Raw genomic sequence first — 21,393 nt, forward strand, 5'->3', positions numbered from 1 at the left:
ATTATGGATGAATTTCTAATCTTGACATTCTAATGGACAATCTGTGCGAGTTTCAAAATGCGTTTTTATGTAACATGGGAGTAAAATGTGTTAACAGTACGCCCGTCTGGGATTTGTTAGCTAGTTCGCTAGTTAGCTAGCAAGTAAGTAATAGATATTAGAATCGATCTGTCTCAATGGCCCAAGCATAAACAAAGAAACACCAGGATTTGGATGTAATGCTATAATATCAGCAATTTGTCAGAGCAAAACATTCTGAGAACATTCACAGAACCAGTTCATTATATCCACAGCCTTGAGTGTCGGCAAATCTTTCCACTTTTGACATGATGTAGTGTAGAGACCTAGCACTTGCTAGCTAACTAGCGGGCCAGCTAGTTTAACAAATCCCAGACGGGATGTAAACACATTTACTCCCATATCACATAAAAACACATTATGAAATTCGCTCGATGTTGTGTCTTTAGGTATAATTAAAAATATTCTGTGTCAGATCGAAAAAATGAAGTTTTGAATGGGTTTCAATGGCTCCAAGCCCAGGTTGTCCACCAGCAGCGGTAGATCACCACCAGGGGGCAGCACTATGACGTCAGCTGCAACCCAAGAATTGAGCTTTTGCGAGATATTGAAATATAATGCTGTAGTCAGTAATGTCATCACAACGTATTACTTCCTGGTATGAGGCCACAAGCACAAGTGGAAGATGCAAGGTTGCATATTGGAACGCACTCACAGACAGAAGAGGTGCCTTTCATCCCTGTGTGTGTGTTTTCGAAGCAGTTGCGCATGCTCCATGTGCAAGGGCGATCATGTGACGTGATGGCTGATTAGTAATGTGACCAGCGAATCAAAAACAAATCAGCTTTTTAATGACAGGACAAAAACTTGTTTGTAAACGTAAGCAGTTTTCAAGACGCCCGCACAATGATATGGTGAAATGAATGAATGTAAATGGCACATCAGAAACACTACTCTATGCAAATGTGTTGTCTGTTATGGTCACACTCTGGCTGAATCTCAGATGGTGCACTTGTGCACTTTGTGTTCATGTTTCAGTGCTTATGCCGTATTAGTTACGCACTGAAACATAGTGCCCGAAGTGCACAAGTGCACCATTTGAGATCCAGCCTCTGTGTACAAGTCATATAGTTCCTCCTTTCCTTTCCTGTTGCTTGTCAAAGTCAAAGTACTTTATTGTAAAAAAAAAAAATGTAACAGGGTTAACGCAGAAGCTGCTGGCCAGATGGTGCAAAGACAACAACCTCCTGCTGAATGTCAACAAGACCAAGGAGATTGTTGTCAACTTTCAGAGGGTCCAAAAACAACTGCCACCACTGACCATCGACGGTGATGCTGTGGAGAGAGTGAGCAGCACCAAGTTCCTTGGAGTGCACATCAGCGACGACCTCTCTTGGACCACCAACACTACATCACTAGCGAAGAAGGCCCATCAGCGTCTCTACTTCTTGCGCAAACTAAAGAAGGCAAGTGCTACACCCTCCATCATGACAACATTCTACAGAGGAACCATAGAGAGCGTCGTGTCCAGCTGCATCACAGTGTGGGGAGGAAGCTGCACGGAGAAAAACAGGAAGACACTCCAGCGTGTTGTGAACACAGCGAAGAAGATCATTGGAGTACCACTCCCCTCCCTGCAGGACATTTACACCGCACGCCTCACCCGGAAAGCACTGATGATCATCAAAGACACAAGCCACCCTGCACACAAACTGTTCAGCCTCCTGCCCTCTGGAAAGAGGTACAGGCGCCTCCGTTCCCGTACCACCAGGCTTGCAAGCAGCACAATGCATCAAGCAATCAAGATACTGAACACTCAACCCACTCTCCCTCCACTGTCAGCCTCTAGCCAGCCAGGCCACTGACAAGCCCCCCATCCCCACCACCATATCTGCGACTGAACATTCCACCTGCACTACTACATCTGTGACTGAACTTTCAACCTGCACTAACTCAAAACATGCACACACACACACACACACACACACACACACACACACACACACACACACACACACACACACAAGCACACCGCACTTTCTGCACTAAACCCATACTCACAAACACACACACACACACACACACACACACACACACACACACACACACACACACACACACACACAGACACACAGACACACACAGACGCACACCGCACTTTCTACCTGCACTAAACACACACACACACACACACACACACACACACACACACACACACACACACACACACACACACACACACACACACACACACACACAAACACACACAAACACACACACACACACACACTGCTGGTGTAATTGATAGACCTATTTTAATATTTATTTTTCTTCAAATGCTACTATTGCTATGTCAGAACGCTATAAAGGACTTTTAGAAAAAGCACAACAAAATACCTCCTCTTAATGTATGTTCTCTACAAGTCTTCTGTTGTCCAGTCTTGCACTTTAAATGTCTGTATGAGCACTGTCTATGTCCATACTGTCTTATGTCCATGTATGAGTACTGTCTATGTCTATACTGTCTATGTCTTTACCTAGATTAGTCTATGTCTGCATGGGAAAGCAAGAAACGTAATTTCAAATTCTTTGCATGTCCAGTGCATGTAAAGAAATTGACAATAAAACCAACTTGACTTGAGAAGATTGAAATTGCGTTCGTGCAGTTAGAGTTAAGTGTCAGACACACCAAGGCCGAACGGAACGGAAGCGAGACCAATGAGGTCTTTCGGCTTCCGGCCGGTGTGTTCTACTCTGCCTTTCACACTGACAGCATCGGTGTGCACGGCCAGTCCTGTTCAAAAACCCCCCCACAGCCAAAGCTAGCGTGCTACTTTGCCATTCATTTGAATGAGACACCGCCGGTCGCCGGCGTGAAAAATACGGTCGAGTTCTATTTTCCAAATCCAGCGCGGAGTGGAGCCGGCTCCCGCACCGCTGACGCCCGACTACTGCCGTTTGGTGTGTAAGGACAGATGTTTCCATGTATTTTCACCAACGCCGGTAAAAATCGCTTCCGTCCCGCAACGCTTTACCGCCCTACTGTGTAAATGGCCTTGGACTAACATATAAATAAGACATTGACAGTGATCACACACACACACACACACACACACACACACACACACACACACACACACAGACAGGGTGCGTTCCAATATGCAACCTTGCATCCTCCACTTGTGCTTGTGCCCTCATACCAGGAAGTACTATGTCATGATGACATTACTGACATCAGCATTATATTTCAATATCTCGCAAAAGCTCAATTGTAAAGTCATTTTCTCATTTGCAATTGGGATGGTGAATGTAAAACAGTCCACCAAAAATTGGTGTGGCTAGGATGACAGCTGGGAAACTTTATTATTTTCTCCATGGAGGAGGGGCCAGGAGGCGGGGCGAGGCCACAAGCACAAGTGGAGGACGCAAGGTCGCATATTGGAATGCACTCTCACACACACAGCAGGAGAAGTATAATCACTGGTCATTCAGGTTATGTGCTCTCGCCTGGGTGTTGCCCCATCCAACATCCTGATTACAAATGGATTGTGCAAAAGTATTTTGAAAAGCATTGTATTGACTAAAAGCACAATCAACAAAGACGGCCACATGCAAAAAGAAAGGATATGAGGAACTAGCTTGACATGTAACCACTTTACATGGAATGGATGAGAACATGTTAAGTATGCTAAAAGATTTCTGAACCGAAGCTATTCTCTCTAATTGGGTTGATAAGAAAAAACAAAGGGAGGACTTTCATTGGGGGGAGGGGGGGCGGTGTTATCAATTGCTTGGTTTCAGAGTATCAACATTACAGTGCCTTAATGAGATAGGAAGGTGCCAAACCATCAATGCAGCTGTCATTCAATCAAGCCTAAATCCTAAGTTTAAAGGTTAGGAGTGATCGAAGGAATCCGATCGAAGGTTAAGAAAATAAATGAGGTAGTCCTTATGGCTAGCCTACATATCAAAGGTCACACAGTAGATGTAGTCCAGGTAGTCTCCTCATATATCACTGATTCTTGAGAAAGTGGCTAAAACATGTCTCAGCAATAAACTGCCAATTTTGTTGAAAATAAACTACATTTTCATGAACAAAATGAATCCAGCTAAAGACCCAGGGGTCTGTTACACAAATGTACAGTCGTTTGATATATTTAAGTGTAATTTCATTACTTTTCATGGCTATAAACCTGCCCACACCCTGTAAAAACAGCTGTCCCAAGGACAAACATCATCATTTCAATTGACTTAAAATGTACAAATCACTGATATTATTGACTAATATCACCATGATGTGAAAGTCCATGTTGAAGTGGTTCTACAGATATGCACATAGTGTGTGTAAAACAATATTTACTACTATTTTCTGATTGCTCAAAATGTGTCCAGCATATTAGTCACCACCGTCAGATTTTTTTTAAAGACAATAAAATCAGGTCATTGTCATTACTGAGGACCCCTTTTCAAACCTTTAGCTCTACCGCATACTTCACCATCACTGAAGCTCCTGTAAGTTTACTATTTTCTCCTCAATTTGTTAATTTATTTGGACACTGGTACTGTCCCAACCATAAACTGTCAACACCGTCGGGGGTTTTAATAGTATTATGTTACATTAATGTTAATTAATATATACTTTTTCAGAAGCGGCATGAAGCCCCTAAGAAACAGAGCGAAAACGAAATGGCTAATGTGAGCAAAAAATGCATAATATGTAAAAGTTTTTTTGTCTCACACCGTCAGATGTCACCAACATCAGATTTTGTTCCGCTCATCATCTTGTTCCATATTTTACTAAATTGTGCTGGTTAATGAAACATTACCAGACATGTTAGTAATAACTGTGATCCAAACCTATACTCTAGCCTCCACTGAGGTGCATTTGGAGGTTTTTTTGTCACACAACCTGACGGTGGTGACATCTGATGGAGTTCACAAAAAAGCATGTGTTTTACATGTTTTTGACAAGTTTTAAGAATATGCTCTCAATAAGTATCTACAATTATGTTGAATTGTGAAAGTAATTCACTTAAATACAGTAAACATATATTTTTTACTTCTAATTCTGTCTGACGCTGTTGACAAAACCAAGAAAGAGCCCATTTTATGAAAAATGTAAAACATGGGGAGCTTGGCCAATACATTCACTGCACAGCCAAGACCTTCATCTATGATAATACACCTCTATATTTTGGATTTGAACAACTTAAAACCTGTTTATGCCACATTTTCAATAATCTAGGCCTACTTCCTAGAGTATCTAACAAATGAAGAAAAAACATACGCACAAACATACTGTGCACACACAAAAATAAAGTGTTTATGCTAGATGTCATTGACTTGAGAGGGCTATTTATTTTGCAAAATGTAGGTAATAATTAGGTCACTTTCACCACCCTCAGATTACTGTCACCACCGTCAGTTCTTAAGTCACCACCGTAAGAGGTAGTTTTGGACATTTTAAATGAATATGCTTACAAAATGTTCCTTTGAAGTTGTTGAATTATTAAAGTAATAGCAAATTTAAGCCTACACGAATATTTGTGAAATTACAAAAAATTGTTTGGTCTATTTAGGCATTAAGTAAGCATTGTCTGACAGCAGCTATTTTTAAATTAGAACACATGAAACAGTATTAAAATAGAATGAAAGTGAATTTTCAACATTTAAAGGCGTATGTGTGAACCAAAAAACACACATAATCACTTAAAAACTCCAGATACATATGAAACCAAATCAATACACTTTTTATTGCTTTTAATTGTGTCTGACGGTGTTGACAAAAAACAAGGTATTATCGGAGAAAAACCTGATCTCTGAAAAAAAATCGAATTGTGGAGATTGGCCTTGCGCATTTCTGAAAAGCTAAGACCTTTGTCTACGAGGATATACCTTATTATTTTGTAATTCACTTAGGTTTTTTCTTTCAAGATTACAAGCTGTTTTAGCCACTTTTTCAAGAATCAGTGATATGTCCACCTTGATTACAAGCTAGACTGGAAGGAGCTGCAGTCTTCCTCAAAAAGGCCCTGATATTTTTTTTCCCAGGAAACTGAGGTGGTTTCATATGGGAAGGCATATTCTAAACATGTAAACATGCACTGGATTCTGTCAGTTATGTGTATATGCTATGTAAAGATGATCGCCCATTGAAGGCTACAACATGTTCACTAGTGGCAGGGGGGGTCATCCCTATGTTCCCCGGGTCCTATGTTCCCCTCTACCGGGGAACATAGGACCCTTTTTTCAAAAAAGGGTTCTATGTTCCCCACTGCTTCCAAGTAGACTGCTGCCGCATGGCAAAGCGCAGGTTGTTGTTGCACCTCTGACAGGTTAGGTTTAGGGATAGTTTTGGTAAGGGCACAAATTTAAAACTCAGAAACACTGCATTACTGACAGGTTAGGTTTAGGGATGGTTTTGGGAAGGGCACAATTTGATAACTCGGAAACACAATGCTGGGAACTTAGGACCGTTATTTCAAAAAAGGGTCCTATATTCCCCGCTGCTTACAAGTAGGCTAGACTGCTGCCGAATGGCAAAGCGCAGGTTGCTGTTGCTCCTCTGACAGGTTAGGTGTAGGGATAGTTTTGGTCAGGGCACAAATGTACAACTCAGAAACATTGCATTATTGACAGGTTAGGTTTAGGGATGGTTTTGGGAAGGGCACAATTTGAAAACTCGGAAACATACAAGGCAGGGAACATAGAACCCTTTTTTAGAAAAAGGGTCCTAAGTTCCCTGTTCCCTAACAAAGACAGGGGAACAAAGGACCCGGGGAACATAGGTACGCTCCCGTGGCAGGAGGCAAAGGCACCTTCAACTAATAGGCCTAGTGCTTTACAGAAGGGATGTTCTTTCAGCAGCCAAAAGATCCCCCTTTGGAACTCAAATCAACATCTACTTTGATCAAAGTGTAAGCTAATAAATATGTGTTTGAATTGCATTGTTAGAATAATACGTCTCCAGTAGATACATTGCTGTTCTTACTTATCATTTGCGGCCTATGGAGGAGTTAATCATTTACAAACTACAAGGACTACAATGGCGCATTGGTGTGACATGTAATATATAGGCCACTTTGCTGCGTCGCTTCTGACACGTCATTAGCAGAGGGAGAGAACGTTCAGGAGAAACAGTGAACAGAGTTCTCGTGGTTGACAGAGGTTATTGTGGGGTGAAAGTGAACAACGTTTGAAAAAAATAAGGAAGGGAATACCTTAGATTTGGTGGATGAAGTAAGATTAACCTCCGATATTTGTTGTCATATCGTACAAAAAGGATTTCACTGCAGTGTTGCACCGTACAGGGACGCAAAAATGTCGTCTCCAAGTCCGGGCAAGAGGCGAATGGATACCGACGTGGTGAAACTGTATCCTTTTTCTGAAGATAAAAAGAATATTATGTTTTAGTTCCCAGATTACATTGACAGTTATCAACACCTAATGGCAAAGCGTTGGGATTATATTGTATTTGTTTATTATTTCTCTGTGTAATGGGATTTAGTTTGTCAAGTTAACTACAATACTTTTGTTTTTTAGTTAGGTAGGAGAATGGGGCAGTAAATATACCAGACCATATTTGACTGTCACCAAACTGTTTATTTAGTGTTATCTTTTGGGTTGAAACCCTTTTGTATGCTGCACTTAATTGACGAAGGTAGGTTGTGGAAATCAAAACGATCGCTTTGTTAAATCTGTGTTTGTCCAAAAATATTAACGACATAACTTCCATTTAAACGTTAGGTTCTCTTAATCACCGAAATAGTTTAGTTACTGAGCTTCAACTCGTCGTAGCTGTCGAGCTAGGTAGCTAGCCACGGAGCTGTTGAGGAAAACAACTCGAGTTAATTTGGTATTGGCTAACGTTCACGTAAGCTAGCTATCTGTAACGCTGACTGAACTACCATTGAAAACTATCAGCTGCGTTATGCGAAGACGGTGAAGGCCAGAACGTTATTGCCTTTTCATGATGCAACCTGGCTAAACCTTCGGAAATTAATGCGTTGTATAATCTAGTGCAGCGTTGACAGCTAGCTAGCTAAGTAAACTGACATAGTCAACCAAATAAGATGGAACCAGTTCAGAGAAGGTGCAGGGGCAGCTAGCACTTTGATTAGGTTTGAAACACGAATCAGCGAACATGTAGCTGTCGTGATGATCTTTTTTGTGGACTCCGTAATAATTTAGCACCCACAGTCTCTTGTTTGACAACATACGCCTTGGCAGATTTACAAAGAGGTTTCTGTATGAGTAATCGTCAGAGTAGGCCGACGCTGTTGACAGGCCTGCTTTGAGGAAAGGGGGGAGAAATGTATGTGTATCGCAGCCTCTATATATAGGCACCAGCTTATGGTGTGGGGAGGTGGACAGCATGGAAAGACAACGAAAACACAGCATTGAAACACAGCACTAAACATGCCTGTCGACCTATTCTATGGGTAGAGCAGAGCTCTAGTCTTTGGTGTGCCACATTATGGTTGCAATCGAGAACAATCTTGTCTGATCCAGTATGCCATGCATGCAACATTTGAAAGGTTTCAAAACGAGTGTTGATGTGCAATCGTTGCCACTATCATGCAAGATTAATAGAGTTCTTCAGCGGAAGCGGAAGCATGTAGTAGATTGTAGTCTTTCATGTTAGCATTTAAGGACGTCCTGGTTCCTATCGGCTTCCGGCCTCCATTGGGAATGAATAGGGGTAAATTTCAAATAAGCTCCGAGTGCAAGCACGCGCTTAGCGAACCCCCGCAAACTGTCGAGGGTGTTAAAAATAGGCTGTAGGTATGACATGGTTGATCATTTTGTGTCAAACTTCGACATAAATACGATGTTGCGTCCATATGCTAAACCCGGAAGCTTTTGGCGACTACAGAAACGGCGCCAGTATCTAACGGCATGTACGTGCGGAAGGTTGTACCCATGGCAACCAAAGGAAAGTATGTAGTTCGGAAGTTTTAATGATCAGAAAGGGGTTAGCAATATTGAATTATAATCGTCATGATTTAACATGTGAATACACCAACATGATGATACGATCCGTTCCACTAATGAGAAAGGGATGCGGGGACACGCTAATGTTCGTTGTTGCCGTGCAACTTATATTTTTGCCAAACCTGAATCTCTATGGCGTTTTGCAATGTAAAAAATCGCCAGGGAACCGGTAGTCCAAACGCCGCATACAAGTTGACGTCAACGCTGAAGAGCTCTATTAGTTCACGGGTTGAAGTTGATGCCAGCCATGACGGAAACAATGGAGTCGAATATTGTGTTTGCGCGTTCTAGTTTGATAAAGACAAAGCCAACGAGAAGCTATTGCTACAATCGCTGATCGCTCGAAATTTGACCGTAAAGCTTGGATTACAGTAATTTGTCCTAGGGATATATTAATTCAGTGTCTTGATTAGGCCAACGTTGCAGCGTTCCCTGTTTGTTTGTGTTGGTAAACATTGTAGCTCCAGAGTGATGTAGTCATACATCGCTGTTATTTGTACCGAATAGGACACTATCTGTGGATTACATGTCGAATGCGGAAAAATATGGCTTGTTATTGATGCCTGTAAATAATTCTGAAAATCTATTCCTCTCACTTATAAACACAGTCGTGTCTGACGGTGAAACCATCTGGAAGATTAACTCAAATAGATGCGATGTGTGTTTCTGTAAATAGCGTCGTTTTGCGTAGATTATCCATTTAGTCTTTTTAACGTCTGCCCCACTGCGTTTTACTGTCTGCATCAGCGGGATGTAGTCACCGAAGTTTGGGCAAAGGCTATCCTGTGTGGACAATCGGGTCTGGTATTGTTTTTGTGCGCATGCAGTAGCAGCTCGGAAGGGGATTGGCTGCTGTGTTACCATCCGGAAGAGGACTGGAGGCGGAGCTTCACAAACAGCTGATCGAGGACAACAAACTCTCCACTAGTCAGGAGCGGGGGTTGGGAATAGCACACTCCAACCAAATGACCTGGGCAGGCCATAGAGTTGGGCTGACTGGGTGGGTTTACAAACTATTCTGGGGAAATAACTGCTGAATTCCTTTGGATAACCTGGCATTTTTTAGCAAATTGTTCATTGATTTTGAAATGATTAATCCAGTTATGGTTATTATTGTAGGGATGACTGTGGCGATGGAAAGACCCAGTTTTTGTGTGTATGGATGACCTGTGCAGTAGTAAACAAATTGCATAATTGCAGATTCCAGAGTTCAGTTGACTTTGTTGTGGTGAGTAGATTAATATGTTTGTACAGTAAGCATTAGATTCTGTACAAAGTGTGCTACGTCAATAATTAAAATGCTTCTGTTGCTGACGTGTGGGAGTTAACACACCTGATTAGACGCTGTGTAGGTCTGCAGGTTGTGACCTGTTTTGCGAGTGCTAATAGGGAGTTGGTGGGGGAGGGGGGGGGTGTAGACAGAGGACATGTGGAGCCAGTGGCTTGTTTGGATTAGGAGCAGAAGAGACGTGGGACCACTTCTCACCAGGCAGGAATTTCAACACGGGGTGAAGTAGTGAAGATGACAGAGCTGTCAGTGTGTCATTTGTGAATCTCGGATCTCACTGCAACATCTGGTTTAATCTCATTGTAATATGCTCACACTCGCAGCATGTGTGGGAGGCCTGTCCTGTAATGTTGATAGCATAAGCATTTAGAAACTGCTTTATTCCACATAACTTGAGAAGGTGGTAGAATTCCAGTGATGGCTCATAAGCAATTTAAGCATTCTTTTGGGCTTGCCAAACTGATTGACAGAGAAATGGGGCTTGAGAACAAAACAGCTGAAGACTGCATACCACCCACTTCAAGGGGAAACATCCCTCTAAAACTTTGAACAGAAGAGCTCACTTCAAAAACCGCCAATATAAGAACTAAGAAGGAAAACTCCCTAAAATGTCAGCAGAAGTACACATAGTGTGTTTAATTGCCACCAATCGATATATAGAATAAAAAAAATAAAAATAATAATAATTCCGGCCATTTAAATCACACCTTTTTCAGGCATTGATCCAAGCACTAATGGAAAAGTGTTCTTGGTGTTATACTGTGGGTGGGTGAGGTGAGGTGAGGTGAGGTGAGGTGAGAAATCTCTCTGATCATTCCTGATCTAAGTTCTGCCATCCCTTGGCAGCCATGACCTGAGTTTTCACTAAAGCTGAGCTTCGTTTTTTCCATGTGTTTATTCATCATTGTGCTGAACATGTGGGTGGGTGTCTCTATGAGGGAGATGTCTCCTATAGTATGTAGGTCCACTTGGACATGCATCTAAGTGCAACTACGTACAGCGATCATGGTAGGCTGTGGCAGCTACCCTAGACCAGGCATATTCATCTAGCGGCCCGCGGGCCACATGCAGTCTATTTAAAATGTCCTGCGGCCCAGTGACTGACTGATTTGATGTAGATGAATAGATTTTTTGTATTGTCTTATTTTGCATGAACTCTGAAACACCACTGTTAGCTGCATTTGGCCATCCTAGCGCTGCCTTTGAAGGAGGAGGGGGATAATGACGACGTATGTCTCGCAACATGCAGTAAAGTCAAGAGTTGCCTCAAGTCCTATAAACATTTCAATCGGTTTTTGATATTTTTGTACCTGAAGGGGAAACAGTTTGGCAGCAATATGTAACACAAACTTAAACGACTTAATCATGACAAATGGTACAAAACCCCATTGTAGGCAATGGCATATAACAGGGTTTTTTCTACGCATAACATGCAGTATAGCTAATGTGTAAAAAAAAAAAAAGATGTAACTAGGTAATCCATTTGTAAATAAGGGCTACTAGAACAATGGGTAATCTATTGGTTTGTTTGGCTTCTGTCAATGCTTTAAAACGGTCCTAAAGACTATACTGTACATACAAAGCCCTACTGTACTAATTTCAACTTCATCTCCTGTCATCTGTTGCATGACTACCCTGAAAACATGCAAAGAGGTTTTTTTTCTGTCTGACTCACTCTGATGTTCCTTAACGACGTGACGACAGCATTGAAAGCAAACACGAAGTCACCATCCTCAGCGGGCTGAACGAGTTTGTGGTGAAGTTTTACGGGCCGCAAGGAAGTAAGACCTCTGGTGTTACTCATCGCCTTTGTCCTTATCTCTGCTACCAGTTGCATCCACACACCAGTTACACCACACAGCTCCTTCACACTGCATGCATGTTCTATTAGTGCTGTGGTGTCAAACTTATATTGACGTAGGGGCCACCACAATACATTTTGAATGAAGTTGGGGGGGACAAAAATTGTGCGCACAGACACATTACTCGTATTTAAATTTCATCATAGTTCACATGTGCTTGTATGTTGTTGCATACGAGTGTGAGCTGTTTCACTGGTCTTGGCCCACTCATATCCCTATGACACACCAAACTTCATGTTCAAGTCTTATTACCCTCCCTATATATCAATAATGTGTATGAGCCAACTGTATTACACAGACACACTTCAAATGATTTCGCGGCCCAAATAAAATTACTCCTCAGGCCAGATCCCCCGGGCCCGAGTTTGACATCCCTGTATTAGTAGTCTAGTAGCCTTGATTTAACAAGGAAAGTGTCACCATTTTTTTTTAAGAAACGAAAGGGCAAGAAATCCTGGTTGACATAGACATTTTCCTTTTTTTGTCTAAGTTACTTTGCTCCAACTCCCAGGACAAAAAAAAAATGGATGTGGGGTTCTTTGACTAACCTCAGTTAGCCTTGACTCGAGCAAGGGTCATCAAAGGTTTAGAGCAAGGGAATCTCAACACATCAGGCAAAACGTTTTTGTGTTGTTTTGATTTTCTACAGGCAGCTGGGAGATGTGCTGTTCTAATTATAGCGGAGCATGTGTCCGCCCAAGTCACTGGCTGTTCCTTTCAGCTGGGCACAGGCAGAGCACATGCATATTCTATGGGGTGGTCTTCAATAGCTGTTTGCCCTGCACTCTCATCAGTTTGCCACCAAAAATGTTTTCATGACCATTTTTGGTAATATTCCTGTTTAGTAGTTTCTTGAGTTCACTTGTGTCTCACATGGAGTCTAATCGCAAGCATTGGCTTTGGATGGTTGGAGAAGACAGAATTAAATTTTTCCTTGTTCCATGTCATGTTGCAAGAAAAAATATGCACCACCTACTGCTTCAGATACAAGAGAAACTGTTTAATCAACTTGGAATTACCAGTACAAAAACACTAAGAATTCTATTGGTATGTGTAAATGCACGTTTCCATGTTGTATTTTTAACTCTAATTTATAATTTTGCAGCGCCATATGAAGGAGGCGTGTGGAAGGTGCGAGTGGACCTGCCAGATAAATACCCCTTCAAGTCTCCATCAATAGGTACGACATGAGCAAGAACACTGCTTCATGCTGCCACCTTGTTTTGTCGTGTCTGTTGTTGCTGCCAACTCATTGTTCCAGGAAGTCACTGTATTGAGTCATGCTCTTAAATGAGTCAAACTTTTGAAAAAAGCTATATCAACACACAATTGGCTGTCAGACATTTTCAGTGGCCAGTGATGATTGTATAAACAATATTTATCATAAAGAACTTGAGAACTAACTTTTTGTTGTTACTTTGTGTCTGGATAAATGCGAAAGTATAAACCTGTTTTTATGTTTAATTATATTACAGTGTATTTTGTCAGTGATCACTTGCAACACCTGTAGACTGGCTCAGTTTCTACAGCTATGTGATGTTTTAAAAAAAATAAAATAATCATTGCTTAATTAAAAAAAAAACATCACACATTTTTGCGTTGTGCTTGGATTTGAGATCTGATATGGCCTTTGTTATTTTTGTAGGTTTTATGAATAAAATATTCCACCCAAACATTGATGAAGCGTAAGTACACTACAAAAAAGATCCATAAACCAACTATTTTTAAACATTCCCCGCCATTGTTTTTCACATGCATACAACATCCATTCATTAAAAATACTCATTTTATATGTTTTTCAGGTCAGGCACTGTTTGTCTAGATGTCATCAACCAGACGTGGACAGCCCTTTACGGTAAGCAGATCCGAGGCTGGAGCCCAACACTCATATCAGCATTAATGAAGTTAACGTGGATCCTTCTAGTATTTCCACTGATTGCTATTAGAAGAGTAGAGAAACTATTAGTAGTAAACACAGTGGTATAATAATCAGGGTTCCCACTGGTGCTTGAAATCCTTGAAAATGCTTGAATTTCAATTAAGTGTTTTCAAGGTTGTGAAAATGCTTGAATGTTTGGTGAAGCGCTTGAAAATGCTTGAAATTTGTGTCAAGTCAAACTCAGTAAGCCAAATAATAGAAATAGATTGTTCAGGTACATCAAAAATCTGAGGGACTGAGATGTCAGATGGAATTTGCCATTTGACACCCTAAAATTGATTAGAATGCAGGAAATTGCATCTTAAAAACACAACATTTTCTGGGGGAGGACCCCCACACCCCCTTCCCGCAACCTATTTAAAGGTGCTGGAAAACTGGCAATTTGGTGCTTGAAGGTGCTTGAAAAGTGCTTGAATTTGTTCATGAAAAAGGTGTGGGAACCCTGAATATCTTCCATATGTCGAGTGGTGTGGGACCCCTGCTGTCTCTGCAAGTCTGTCAGGGACAGTATTGGCAAAGCTCCCACAGGTAGACACGTACACTCGCCTCCAAAAGAGTTGTCGCCTAGCCATCTGTTTGGAATAACAGCTAATAACCTGACTTTCAATTTATCAATTGGCTTCAGAAGTCACTCATATGAAAGCTACAACCCTCCCGTATGAAAATGTACTGTATGTACAAAAATAAATTTCATCCACCAACGAAAGATTGACCCTCTATTGAACACAGACAGGGCAGATTTTCACAAGACAAAAGTTTTGTCCCCTATCGGACATAATATGAAAATGAGCAGATAAGTCACTTCAAAACACTTCAAATACGCAGATTGGGTGTCATACTTAATCACTGAATCACTCTCACCTCTCCAGAAAATCAACTTTGGCCTTAGGTGTATGTTTAGGGTCATTGTAATCATGGAAAGCAACACAATGAAAATCAATGGAGTTCAATGAGAGATGGTGACATATTCGCTATTCGTAGAGCAATACATGTTTAACTTCATGATTTAATCAATGATAAAAGCCCTCAAACACCTGCAGCATGCATGCAGCTCCTCATAAGAGCTGTATCTGTACCATGTTTCACTTTATGCACCATTTCTCTTTTTTCATATTCTTCATCTCCAACACCATATAGTTTTGATGCTATCAGTTCTAAAATGGTTGAGCTTGGGATCTTGACTTCAGAGTATGAGTCCCATTAGCCTTCATTTTTGTCAGAATTAGGCCTGACATACTCTTGGCTGGCTTTTTTGAGACAGGACAGTGGGAGAGACTTCTTTGGTGTTAAAGGTGAAGAATTTGGAAAAAATACATGGTGCCTAAAGTCAAACATGGGAGGGATACAGCTCTTATGTGGAGCTGCATGCATGCTGCTGGTGTGTGAGGGCTTTTATCATTGATTACATCATGAAGTTAAAAATGTATTGCTCTACGAATAGCAAATATGTCACCATCTCTCATTGAACTCCATTGATTTTCATTGTGTTGCTTTCCATGATTACAATGACCTTAAACATACACCTAAGGCCAAAGTTGATTTTCTGGAGAGGTGTGAGTGAATCAGTGATTAAGTATGACACCCGATCTGTGTATTTGAAGTGTTTTGAAGTGACTTATCTGCTCATTTTCACATTATGTTCGATAGGCGACAAAACTTTTGTCCTGTCAAAATCTGCCCTGTCTATGTTCATTAAAGGGTCAATCTTTCTTTGGTGCATGAAATTTATTTTTGTACATTCATTTGCATTCGAGAGGGTTGTAGCTTTCATATGAGTGACTTCTGAAGCCAAGTGATTAATTGAAAGTCAGGTTATTAGCTGTTATTCCAAACAGATGGGTAGGCGACAACTCTTTTGGAGGCGAGTGTAGTTGATGCATGTGCTCTTGAGTTTATGTGTGGTCTTGTACTTGAGGATGGAGATTATGCTTTACATTTTACCCCATATTGAAATAAAACTGCGAGCAAGGTATCTGTGCCGGCATGAAAAGTGCTTTGTAGCAGGAAAGTCTCCAGTCAATTTACATTTCTCTTCTATCTAATACATTTCTATTACGTCTGGGTTGGGTCATCTGGGACCCTGTCAGCCGCTTTTAGTTTTTGGAATTTGATTTTTGGAATGTGAAGTTGACATAGCTTGGTAATCATGACATTCCAAAAAATGAACGATACTAACATTAAGCATCAACTGTCATAGTCATAATGTGTTATTAATGTTCCTGACACGGGTCTTATGCTGGTTACAAGAGACCCTTGTGTATACCCATTCAAAGAAAGTGTTGCCTATCATTGCTCTATTGTAAGCATTGTTGTGATTTGTGCATGTTGCTGGCATCTGACTAGATTTTTGAAAACTCTACTACATTAAAACTGTCCTTGTGTTCTCTTTCAGATCTCACCAACATTTTTGAGTCATTTTTACCTCAGTTATTAGCGTACCCTAACCCCATCGACCCGTTAAATGGAGACGCAGCGGCCATGTACCTGCACCGGCCAGAGGAGTACAAGCAAAAAATCAAAGGTCAGTCTTGAGTCTCACCTTTTGAGCTGAAAATATGTTACATGTACTAAAGCACCTGGTTTGGTGGAAATTCTCCCCTTCTTCTAGCTCTAGGGGTGTAAATAATAATAATCGAAATGTATCGATGCATCTATCCTACGGCTAGCGATCTAATTGAATCGTATCATATTGTTGGGGCATTCTAAAGTATAGAAAATAATCGAATCGCTGGCCCCTGTCCAATGCCCTAGCTCCATAACATAATAACAGTGGAAAAATAATTGGAAAAAATCAAATCAAATCGTATTGTGGGGCATTCTTAAGTACCGAAAATAATTGAATTGCTGCCTTAAAGGGACACTGTGTGAGATTTGTAGTTGTTTATTTCCAGAATTCATGCTGCCCACTCACTAATATTACCTTTTTCACGAATACTTACCACCACCATCAAATTCTAAGTATTCATTATGACTGGAAAAAATGCACTTTTCATACATGAAAAGGGGGATCTTCTCCATGGTCCGCCATTTTGAATTTCCTAAAAGAGCCATTTTTAGCTGCAAAATACCTGAAAATATTTGTTTATTACTTAGTAAACTTTCATGTAAAGATCAAATTTGGCACTAGGGAGCCTAGTTTCAATGAGCAGCATAGTTCCAGTACCTTTTTTGACCATTTCCTGCACAGTGTCCCTTTAAGAAATCGATACCGAATCGTATTGTCATGGAGGCTGTGATTCACACCCTTAGTGCTAAGTCCGTCCCAATGACTTGCTACACATTTGCAAAACTAGACAGAGTGTTGTAATTGGAGGACAGCGCCAGGTCAGATTCATGGACCAGCTGCAATCAACCTGCCAGGCAAAAACCCAGTAGCCTGGATCTGCCCATACTTTCTGTGACGCCCCAAAACATTCTTGACCAACTCACTCTGGCCCAACTATTTTACCTCAATTTCAAATCTTCCTGGGGGTAGAAGTAAACTAAATAAAGAACGGCTTGACGGGGCAGGTTTAAGACAAGTACTCATTTGAACCCTGAAATTGTGTCCGCTTTGCCAGACTTAGAAGCCGATTGCTAGGCTACTACCTCTGTAAAGTTCTTCAGAACTTTTCAATCTGCATTCAATTCCTCCTTGCAGGCCATCTGACGGGGGTAGAGGATAAATTGGTATGTTGTCCCAGGCTTGGGGCAGTGGGCTGGATGGGGTTATTGGGTCCCCATTACATTGTATGTGTCGGGAGGGGATGATTATGCCACAGGCCTTGCCAAGGTTGTCAGCAGCCCTGTCTCCTTGTATGCTTGTATTACATCTCTGCTTCTCCGTTTGTTCTGTTTGTTTTTAGAATACATCCAGAAATATGCAACAGAGGAGGCGCTGAAGGAGCAGGAGGACGGAGACTCCTCGTCTGAGAGCAGCATGTCAGATTTCTCAGAGGACGAGGCCCAGGACATGGAGCTGTAGTGACATCCCCCACTCTTCTCCAACCACAAAGACTGATATTTTTCTCTTTTTTTTCCTGAAATATTCGAAGCAGACTTATGATATTCATATTTAAACATGGCAATTTTTTATTACTAAAACAGGAATTTTTATGACTATATTCGCGTCTGTGTAAAAACGCCACCCTTTTGTGAGGGTTTCTTTTTTTATTATAATTTCTTGATCATGCTCCCTCCCTTCCACAAAATGTCAGTAAATATCGTCATGTACTGTCCCACAAATAAGTAGTAGCCCAGTCTGACTGCATGAGAAGACTCATTACCCCTAACATTATTCGTCACAAAAACAAACAAACAAACAAGCAAACAAACAAGCAAAATTGGGCTGATGTGGGGACAGCGCAGTGACGATAAGTGGTGGCCTCCTGCACCCACTGGGAGAAAAAAAAGGCAAAGGATGCTGTTGTTGCTATACCGTGGCAACACTAAAAAATAAGTTCACTTTCACACGTTTTTTTGAAATGAGCTGTTTTATTTTTACAGTATACAAGTATAGTTATGTAAGGGCCCTAAGTAAGGATCTCAAAAGGCTTGTGCTCGTTATGTACTACCTTACTTGCCTCTTGATGAATTTTTCTGCGGATTTTTGGATTTCTTGCTTATTCTGCGTTGTGTGTGGGAGGAGGGCGGGACTAAAAAGGGGATTGTGGACAAAAAAAATCATCAGCAAGACCTTTTTTTATATGCACAATGGATATTTTCACCTTATTGTTCATATTAGGAGCATCTTGTGTACATAGAACATGGCACCAAGACTGAGAATCAGTTGGCTTCTCTGATCTCAGATGGGAACTCCTGTGTCTGGCCTTCCATTCCAACAAAGACATTCTTCAGGTGAACTGTTGCCTGACCAGGAGATGGCTATCCAGGCTGCCGACTGATGACATGCCGGTTTGCGAAAAAGGCCTCTTTCCCGTTTTGGTTTTTTGTCTCTTACGTGTCTGTTATCCTTTGCTTGTGACCACGAGGATTATTAACACAGAGATGCCCACCGAAAGAAAAAAAAATGCCCTGAGCATTGCTTTTAAACAAACAAAAAATAGCCTGCAGATATTTTTTGGGTAACTGGCTGTGTGTATGTATACATCTTGTGTAGGCTAAACAGTATTCAGTTTTTATCTGGGGTTGTGGGAAGGGAGGGAGGGGGGAGGTTTGGGGTGGGGGTGTTGGTGTGTGTTTCATTTATCCTGTTTTCCAGATTGTTAACACATGGATGTGTTAATACAAAAATAGTCCCACATATCATTCTCCATGTTGCCAGTCTCAGCAATGGCTCTGTATCCCCTATGACTACTGTAAGATGGATGGATTACTACTCTGTGTCAGTAGGACTGTAATCTTGTAAAAGTCAATGTACAAGCCATGTCTGTAAAGCAAACTTGGAGGTGTGTTTTGCAGGAGAGGAAATGGCAATAAAGAGTGATATGGGGGAAACCAAGCTTGTGTTTGGGAATGATAAAAGGCCTACCAGTAGAAACCTTAAAAACAAATCTTATCGAAAATATTGAACGTTGAACAATGCAAGCATTTTCAGTTGAGATTAAGAATGTTAACATCAAGTTCCATTATGATGACTTTGGCAATGATAAGTTACTTCTAGTCAGGGCCGCTGACGGCTGTGGCTGGGCCTGGGACAAAAACGTCTGAAACGCCCCCATACCTAATCTATACAATGTAATGAGAATCCAATTCTGGGCCCAGGACAAGTGACCCCTTTATCCCCCCCCCCCCCCCTGTTGGCTTCCCTGCTTCTAGGCACACATCCCTATGTGTTTCACTTCCTAAATAGGCTGACAGATCTCATTTAAAGGCCATTTGTTCGTACAACTGACCACTGGATGAAGCAAGAGCAATGGGGACAGAGGAAAACCTGGTGTTTGATCTAGGGTCTCCGAGGGTAATTGGAATGCTGAAATGCCTGGTAGCTCCATACAATGTCTGGACAGTGGGAATTCTGGAATGTCTCCAGACTGACTAAGGACACTTTGAATGCAGAAAGTTCTAAGAACCCTGGACAGATTTTGAGTTTCTTTCTTCGCAACATCTCTAAGGTTTAGGAATCATCTCTGCATGTTGTTTGGGTTGATGAATGACTCAGCCAGTGCATGGCAAAACCATGCTCGTAAGTTGGCTTGTTCTCGTGTTCTGTCAATATGCGCTACTTTGTTGAAATTAGCTACCGTAGACTGATAACATAGCCCTTGCCCTAACCACTGACGTCGATCTACCTTTTGCAGCTACTGCAGCCTCAACTGAACTTGAAAGGCTGTCCACAGGATTGAGGGTGTTTTTATAGGATTTTTTGATCAATCTTCGAAAAGTGCATTGATGAGGTCACATGCTGATGTTTGTCGAGAAGGCCTGGCTCTCAGTCTCCGCTCTAATTCATCCCAAAGATGTTCTATCGAGTTCAGGTCAGGACTCTGTGCAGGCCAGTCAAGTTCATTCATATCAGACTTTGCCTTTACGGACCTTGCTTTGTGCACTGGTGCACAGTCATGTTGGAAGAGGAAGGGGCCTGCTCCAAACTGTTCCCACAAGGTTGGGGGAATGGAATTCTCCAAAATGTTTTGGCTCTCTGAAGCATCCAACGTTCATTTCACTGGAACTAAGGGGCCAAGCCCAAATCCTGAAAACAACCCCACACCATAGGTCCTCCACCACCAAAATTCACACTTGACACAGTGGTCCGAAATGTGCCATTCTCCTGTCAATCTTGAAATTAGCTACCGTAGACTGATAACATAGCCATTGCCCTAACCACTGCCGTTTTTTGTAGCACAGCTCAATTGGAAGGCCCAGGCATTTTTGTGGCGCCCGCTCTCAATTGTGGGTCAGTCTCTAAGAAAATAAAAAAACAACCCAACAGCGTTGCCTCCTGAGGACTGTCAGCCCCCTGGGAAATGGCTTGTATGCATTATATACAAAGACTATCAGTCCAGACTTGGGTAGGCCATATTGACAGAAGAACACCTGGTCATCACTTGTGTGTTGTAACTAGTGATCATTCGAATCTGGCCTGTAAGCAGAGCCTCAAACCAACAGTTGCCTAGTGTTACTTTAAAGCAGTGGGAATGTTGAAATGCCTGCCGATTACAGACAGAATGAGAGGAGAGGCAATATTTTAAGGACCAGTGGCAAGGCTGAAGTAAGAATAGCCAGTTTTGTTATGTTTGAGTTAGGAAACAAACAAGGCAGTGTCCTTTGTCAACAGATGGAGTGGTAGCATCTTGACTGAAAGCATTGTTCGGGATGACGTACTCCTTGTTTCTTCAAAGTAAGATAAATGT

At 41.6% G+C, this 21,393-nt stretch overlaps 1 protein-coding gene across 1 annotated transcript; it reads left to right on the forward strand.

Annotated features, from left to right (window-relative positions):
* The first annotated feature begins 7,084 nt into the window (after positions 1–7,084).
* On the forward strand, positions 7,085–19,541 carry LOC134447899 (ubiquitin-conjugating enzyme E2 H-like). Its single transcript, XM_063197611.1, has 7 exons — positions 7,085–7,391; positions 12,005–12,081; positions 13,268–13,342; positions 13,808–13,847; positions 13,965–14,017; positions 16,494–16,622; positions 17,947–19,541. The coding sequence occupies exons 1-7, from the start codon at positions 7,339–7,341 to the stop codon at positions 18,063–18,065; spliced, it is 546 nt and encodes a 181-aa protein (XP_063053681.1). The 5' UTR covers positions 7,085–7,338; the 3' UTR covers positions 18,066–19,541.
* Positions 19,542–21,393: the final 1,852 nt, after the last annotated feature.

This window comes from Engraulis encrasicolus, chromosome 4 (genome assembly GCF_034702125.1).
Source record: "Engraulis encrasicolus isolate BLACKSEA-1 chromosome 4, IST_EnEncr_1.0, whole genome shotgun sequence".
NCBI lineage: Eukaryota > Metazoa > Chordata > Actinopteri > Clupeiformes > Engraulidae > Engraulis > Engraulis encrasicolus.